Source organism: Pleuronectes platessa, chromosome 2, assembly GCF_947347685.1.
Source record: "Pleuronectes platessa chromosome 2, fPlePla1.1, whole genome shotgun sequence".
Lineage (NCBI taxonomy): Eukaryota > Metazoa > Chordata > Actinopteri > Pleuronectiformes > Pleuronectidae > Pleuronectes > Pleuronectes platessa.
In genome coordinates this window covers 9,378,344-9,385,506 of record NC_070627.1, presented here as the reverse complement: position 1 = coordinate 9,385,506, position 7,163 = coordinate 9,378,344, and the positions used below count along the sequence as shown (strand labels likewise).

At 41.3% G+C, this 7,163-nt stretch overlaps 1 protein-coding gene across 1 annotated transcript; it reads right to left on the bottom strand.

Moving 5' to 3' along the window:
* Positions 1 to 1,156: 1,156 nt before the first annotated feature.
* LOC128458619 (cytochrome c oxidase subunit NDUFA4) lies at positions 1,157 to 6,557 on the bottom strand. The gene is made up of 4 exons (XM_053443521.1): positions 6,346 to 6,557; positions 3,703 to 3,788; positions 2,322 to 2,385; positions 1,157 to 1,354 (listed from the first exon to the last, which is right to left on the bottom strand). Exons 1-4 carry the CDS (start codon positions 6,385 to 6,387, stop codon positions 1,298 to 1,300), a joined length of 249 nt encoding a protein of 82 aa, XP_053299496.1. The 5' UTR covers positions 6,388 to 6,557; the 3' UTR covers positions 1,157 to 1,297.
* Between the last annotated feature and the right edge of the window lie 606 nt (positions 6,558 to 7,163).

The window sequence follows — 7,163 nt, the reverse complement described above, 5'->3', positions numbered from 1 at the left end:
TTATTCTATTATTTTGTTCATGATCTATGTTTTACTTTGACATGTGGTGCATCACCAGCTCTTCAAAATATTACGAAGCCATCTCTTGTTGTTGCAGATGTGGTAGTTATTCTTATTTGTCCTCTTTTTTTGTTGTCCTCTATATTTTGAAGTGATGTGATTACACACTGTGCTCAACCAAGCCGTGAAAGGATCCACTATGGTTTACCAGCTAATGTTCGTGAGCCACTTACTGGTCATCAGGTAGTTTACATGGAGATGTTTTGTTTTTGTCTGAAAACAGCTGTCTGCTGCAAATGAATGACCATGAACCCAAACAGCATAGTGTCAGTTTCGAAAAACAATACAATGAGCTTGAAGACGGTAGATAGATCTATAGCTCAGAGGATCAGCTGAGTCTGGTAATAATACTCTGGCTTGATCCTGTGCGATTATAAAATAGATTGATTATTGCACCTTTTAATAGAGAAGCTAAGGGTCACTGTACTAGCTGTAAAGTTGCTTTTCCATGTCCGTCCATAACGGTTTCTCCAAAGTGAAGTCAAATAAATCTCATTTGCTCCGTGGTGGCTTGCTGGAGTGTGGGTCATAAACCCCACCTCCTCCATGTTATTGGGTGGGACATGGAACAAAATAGTGAAAGTAACCATCAATATAGTTTTTCTCAAAGATGGTATACCTTTATGTCCGGTTTTCTTATCATATTGATGCAAGTGTCAGTTTGTCCGTTAACTTTGGTTTAAAATTGGTAATTTGATGCTAAACAAACAAGTGTAATGTCACGGTTGACATGATTCATGTTTTTTGAGTGTGTGTGTATCGATGGGACATTGAAACCATGACTCCACAATAACTATTGCACAGACTCTGGCTCCAAATGATGTTAAAAAATACAAAATGGTGGCACCCATATCTGGAATCAGCTTCGTTTTTTGACAATAGGTGGAAGTAAAGATGTCTTGTCCATCTTTATTTACAGTTAATGGTTCACACAAGAAAGCTCTTCAACAGATTATCATCATTTATACTGTTTCACTGAAACCCAAAGTAGATTATTTTGTGATGATTAATACCCGACATGAAAACAAGTTGCATTTAAACAATGTATATGCTCATACGCAGAAGACCCAGTTCTCTGTCTTGTGTTGTTTTTAAACATTTTTATTCACAAGGTAACAGTGTTAATTCAGAGCACGGTGTGGGACTGAGGAAATGTAGAGGAAGACGTTTCACATCAGTGAGGGGCCAGCGGGGGGTCCTGCCAAACCTCGAGCAGCCGGAGCCTGCTGGAGGACCTTTAGAAGTCAGGGCCCTCTTTCTTCAGGTTCTTGTAGTCTGTGTCAATGGCCACAAACTGCGGAAGGCGGGAGGAATACATTTAAATCTGCTTTGCTTAAATTAAATGAATCAGTGTTGTCTTTTGGAGATTTCAATGGCCAAAAAATACTGAGCTTAAGGTTTTTCCTTCTCATCTACAGAGCAGATATGGATTCGGAAGCCTGCATTTGCTCATCAAAGATTCTTTCTAGCTTTTTTACAGATGTTTATCTTGCTAAGTCTTTTAGGAAAACATGAATACTTGGGTCATGGATAATATGCATTGTGTGACTGCTTGGATGTCAGCATACATTACAGCTCTCCAACCAAGAAAAAGACACATTTCTCCACTGGCAGTGATTATTTCCTCCCCGTGTATTTTTCTTTATTCTGACTGCCATTAAAACTCTCGCCTATCCCCTTCTCCTTTCCCTCTCTCTCGCTTCCCCGTCCTCATTACGATCGTTGTTTGGACTTCAGTGGAATTTCGATGTGAGACCTTTGCCTTGCTGTGGAGAATTAAACATGCCATGTCTTGACCTTTTGTCTGCAGAGTCTTTCATTCCACTGGCAAGCAACGCAGCCTTGAAACCCTCAGAAAACGTTCTTTTCTCTGAAAAACACATCATCCAGATCGCGTCCTCTGTCAGCTGGTTGTTTTTCTACTCTGTCGGGGTTGTTAATATTTTCATCAGTTGGTCAGGCCTAGTTCAGGAGGTAAGGGAAATTACAGCCAACCACTAAAAGCTCCTTGTTCCATTTGCTTTCATTTACTTTTGTAAGACATGTTTTCCTTCGTTGTTTTCTTTTATTTGAACAGATGTGCTGAAAGCCAGGAAGCAACTATATTGGTCTGACATCATTTTGCCATCACTGGTTTGTTTAAATCTATTTTGGGGAGGTTTTTAAGTTGATGAAATGAAAAGATGTTTGCATAGATAGGTTTCTGACCAACTTGATTGGTTTGAGCCAGGAGGCCATGAGAGTGTGATGGGAAGGGTCACCTTGTACTGGTAGGTCGGGTCAAGCCCGTTCCAGGGCTCTGGGTTCTTGTTCTTGTTCCAGAGGCTGCGAAAGTGGAAAGATTCAGGGTATGGAGAAAAAAGAGGTGTGAAAGAGGGAAGAGAAGAGACAGGAGGATTATGAGAGAGGTATACTTGATCGTGGCAAGGAGGGAACGCGGAGAATAAAGAAGAGATGTGGAGAAACCGTCCGAAATTTAAACAAATAGGACGGCAAAAAAAGAGCAGGAGGTCAGAGACAAAAGGGATAAAGATGTAGATGGCGGATGGAGACAAATGATGAAAAAAGAGAGTTGATTATGAGATGAGGTGAACTCAGCCCAGTGACTTGGCATCGCTCCTCTGTTCATTAACCAAAGTCTGGATATCACAGCGACTGTCCCCTTCCCTCCTCCTCTTCCCCCTGCTGTAGCATGTCACACCGCCAAAGCACAAACAAAGACACTGAGAGACTGATGGCAGAGCGAGCACCCCCCCCCCCCCCCCCCTCCATTATCACAAACATTAGACAGGCTCAGAGAGAGAGGGAAGCAGAGGCTGGCCACAGCACTCATCACCAGCTGATGATGAGGTCAGGCTTTATGGCTGACCCTCAGAACAAGTGGTTGTGTGTGGCTCAAAATAGGACATGAGCGTGCACATACACCTCATGTAATAAGTCGCTGAGTTCACCGTGGTTGGTGCACATTGTCATTCGGAAACATGACAGGTTAATCCAGCCATCTGCGTTAGTTGTTAACTTTAATTTAACATGCAGCCTTCATGAAAAGCTTTGTTGTGATATTCGTATCAAATTCAGTGCGCAGGTATGGATGGAGAGTATTTTATCACACCTGAGTTTCACTTTCAACATTTGTTACAATGAGTCCAACGATTAAATCATATGAAAAGTTGATTATATGAAAACTTGACACGTTGAATGAGAAGGTGTGGTTTTCTTATTTGTAAGAGAAAGTAGAGCACATCTCTAAAATTACAAACTATTTTGCAGAGACAATATCCCAATATACGTTAAAAATTTGCAGCTGATAATCTTTTACTGTTGATATTTCCTTTCTTCTGGTGAAAAATATAGACAATAGACAATACTCACTAAAAGTAAAACTCCTGTACCCTAATATTGTTTGTGCTGCTCTTTGCTAATAATAACATAAAAAAAGAGGGATTCTCTAAGAGTTAATTTACCTCTAAACTCATGGCAGTCCAGCATGGGACTAACAGGACCCAACCCTATGGGCCATATTGAAAATGTTAATATCAAACGACAATAATCCAGAGTTTAGATTCAGCTCACATTCTGTAAATGCACATATTTCCATAGGATAGGTGGAAGATTACTAAACTACACATCAGAAAGACTTACGTGACATGAGGCCCTCTTGACAGACGGATCAGATAGAGGATGGCCCCGGTGATGCCCAGAGTCGTGAAGACAAATTGAGGGATTAACTGAGGAGAGGAGAGGAAAGGAGAGGAGATGAAAGGAGGATAGATGATAGATGATAGAGGATAGATGATAGATGATAGAGGATAGAGGAGAGTAGAGAGGAGGAGAGAGAAGAGCAAGAACAAATTAATCTCAGAAAAAGAGTCATATGAAGGTAAACAACCATTTTCTTTTAAGTGGTTGACTGTGATATGGGAAGACAAACTTGTGTGAAATTCACACACACATACACACACACAAACATGGGTAGTTGTTATTCTTGTTTTCCCTCTCGCTGCCCTCCTCCATATGCATGAGGCCCAGGCCATGTGTAAGGCAGCTCACTGTCAGCCTGGGTTGAACGGGCAAGGACGCGGTGGAAGAGAGAGCTGCCGCATGTCAGTGTGTGCCAGCCTTACCTCCTCAACACTACAGTATACCTGTCAGACTGAGCGACCGCATTACACACACACACACACACACACACACACACACACGCACTGAGAGTGAGAGACTCGCATAAATACACACAGAAATGAGCCTACACACCTAGGCTGCATGCTCAATGTGTGCACACATGCAGACACAGTTTAATTTGATGTTCTGAGTTGTGATGATGACAGGAATTAAAATAGAAAAGCACATTAGGGGGACAGGGGGATAATGTGATATGTCGTCTTAAACACCCAAGGCTTAAGTGTGAAAATCCTCTTGCGGTGCAGCATCTATTCATCAACAACACATTGCCATACATTTCCTCCCTGCTCCGCCTTGTGAGACTCTCATGTCTGAGACGGAGGCAGAGCGGCAGAGCGGCAGACAGAGTCACACCGCTGGTGAACAGATGTTCTCAGCCCACACAGATCTAGTCGAGCTATGGAGAGATGACAGTTTGATCAGGTTGAACTGAAGGATGTCTCTACTCAGCTGTATCTAGACATCTGTCTTCTGTCTGATTTCCTTGTCACTTGCCGTCTTCTTGATTAGCAGAATGTCTGCTGACAAAACTCACTCCCTTAAAGAAAACACCCCCCCCCCCCCCTCCCTCTGCCACACACTTAAAACCACTCGGGACACAACTGTGTAACAACTTCAAAAGGTTTTTCAGTTTACAGCAGAATAATATATAATTTGAGACGTTGGTGTTGCTTTGGAACTCGGCGAAGCAATCACTGAAATTATTAACCAAGTATCTTTCTAGTTACCGATTTTTTTTTTCTGAATAACTAATTGACTAATTAATTGATAAATTATAATTCTATCTTTTAGATATTCATCTAACCACATACAGTTTAACTGTTCACATCCACATTCATGATTGGTTAAAGTCATAGTGACAGATTGTGATTTTTGTTGAAGCAGGTTGTGTGTTAAGTCTCTGTGAACTTTTCTGCATTAAACCAGACCACTTTCATTCCTTAACCATAAAAACATTTAATTAAAGCTGCAATCAGTACAAATGGATATTATACATAGTTATATTTGTGGAAAACCTACATATAATAATAATAATAGTGACTATTTTACTGATTTATCTAGTGTCAAATAAATGAAAGTGTCATTCTCGTTACATTAACAGAAAACTTAACAAACCAGATCAAGTTAATACAAACCATATTCCCAGTTGCTTTCTAGGACACAGAGCTGCTCAGTCATGTCTCGTACCCTGAGCTCACCCAGCATGGGGTTTATGATTGCTCAGTTCTTCTCTGTGCAGGTTTACTATAAACTTCTCAACTTCTCCAAGTAAACCAATGGAAAAAAATACAAGTTTTCTTTCTCTTTCACATCCACACGAACGTGAAAACATGCACAAGTGCACATATACTGTGGACTGACTGCAGATGATCAGATTCGATCATCGAGGCAAACACAACCCACCACACACACACACACTACCGCACAAAAGCAGGTCAGCTTTGATCACTCACTCTCACACACAAACACACAAACACACAAACAAACAAACACACCCAGGCCTGCGTGAGGGGAGCTGTCCATTCCCCAGTGCTGATATCTTCATATCCTACACAAAAGTGAGGCTTTCACCTTTTCACCATTCAGCCTGACTGCTTTAGAAAGTGTTGTATACTTAGTTCGACACTGTTGCTGCCCTTATTACTTTTCTGGTGCACTGCCAAGCCAACCCTGTCAATCCTCAAATTTGGGTCACCCTCAGAAAAGCTCAGAGGCAACAGTGAGGGGAAAAAAACAAACACAGACAGATTCTGTGTCTTTCATTCTGTCGTATTTCATCACAAACAAAGTATTATAGCAAATTAACATGCCAAAATAAGGATGTGCTTTCACAGTGCTTATGAAATTTTAATTGTTTATAATCTAAAAGAAGCTCAAAGATTGACTTTGAGTAATAAGAATGGGCTCAGGTGTTCTTCCTCCGTTAATTTAATACAACTGAAAAAGAAAAATGGTTAAAAAATTATGCCAAAAGTCCCGGAAAACCTATTCACAAAGTAAAATGTAGCATAGCATTTATTACTATACCATCAGTTTATTAGACCTACATAACTATAATAAATAGTCAAAGAATTATAGCAATATACATGTGACACAACCTACCCCTGGGTGTTTCTTCACTTGTTGGATCATGGTCTTAATCATCTTTGACTGTTCTTCAACGGAAAATACAATCCACCAAATGAAAACAAAAACTGAGCTAAAGTCTGACAAATGTCTCCATGTGAGTGAGTGACTCTGTGCAGCTTTAGAGAGAGAGCTGATTGTTAGATGTGGAACAGTGCCCGTGCCAGTGCCCAGAAACCTGTTGACAATCTCTCTCCTCTGCTCTGCCACCGCTCCCTCCCTCCCATCGGATAAACCAGAGGGTCAGAGGCGAGAGGAAGGAGGGGGGAGAGAGGGAGAGACAGTCCTAATCCCTATAATCATGTCAGCTGAGGACACTAAGTTTCCACTGAGGCTCACTGGGTTCTCTAAAGTGTTTTGTTAGACAGCAACAAAACTGCAGGTACTGAAAGTCCCATTTTTACTGACACAACAGATACACACAGATATTTCCCCCGAACATTTTCTCCTGGTGCTGCAGCAATAGAGCCGCCAGCTCCAATAATGGGTTCATATTCAAACCTCACACCCACACTGCAGCTATTGTGTTGGATAGTTCCATGTTGTATTGTTATTTCTAAAATGACTGTTTTTATGGACATCACTCTGATACTTTAAATCATCCCCCAGCAGCCACTCAATGTTGCTGCCGATCTCGTTCAGTGTAAAGAGCAGAGAAGTAATGGCGGTGTCCAACATGTCCCTTGGGTTGAGACCTTTGTCTCCAGTAATGACAATTGATTGGTCTGTGGTGCAGCAGCTGCAGACCTTTCAGGTTCCTTAACAACAGTTTGCAACCTAATGTAATTAACACC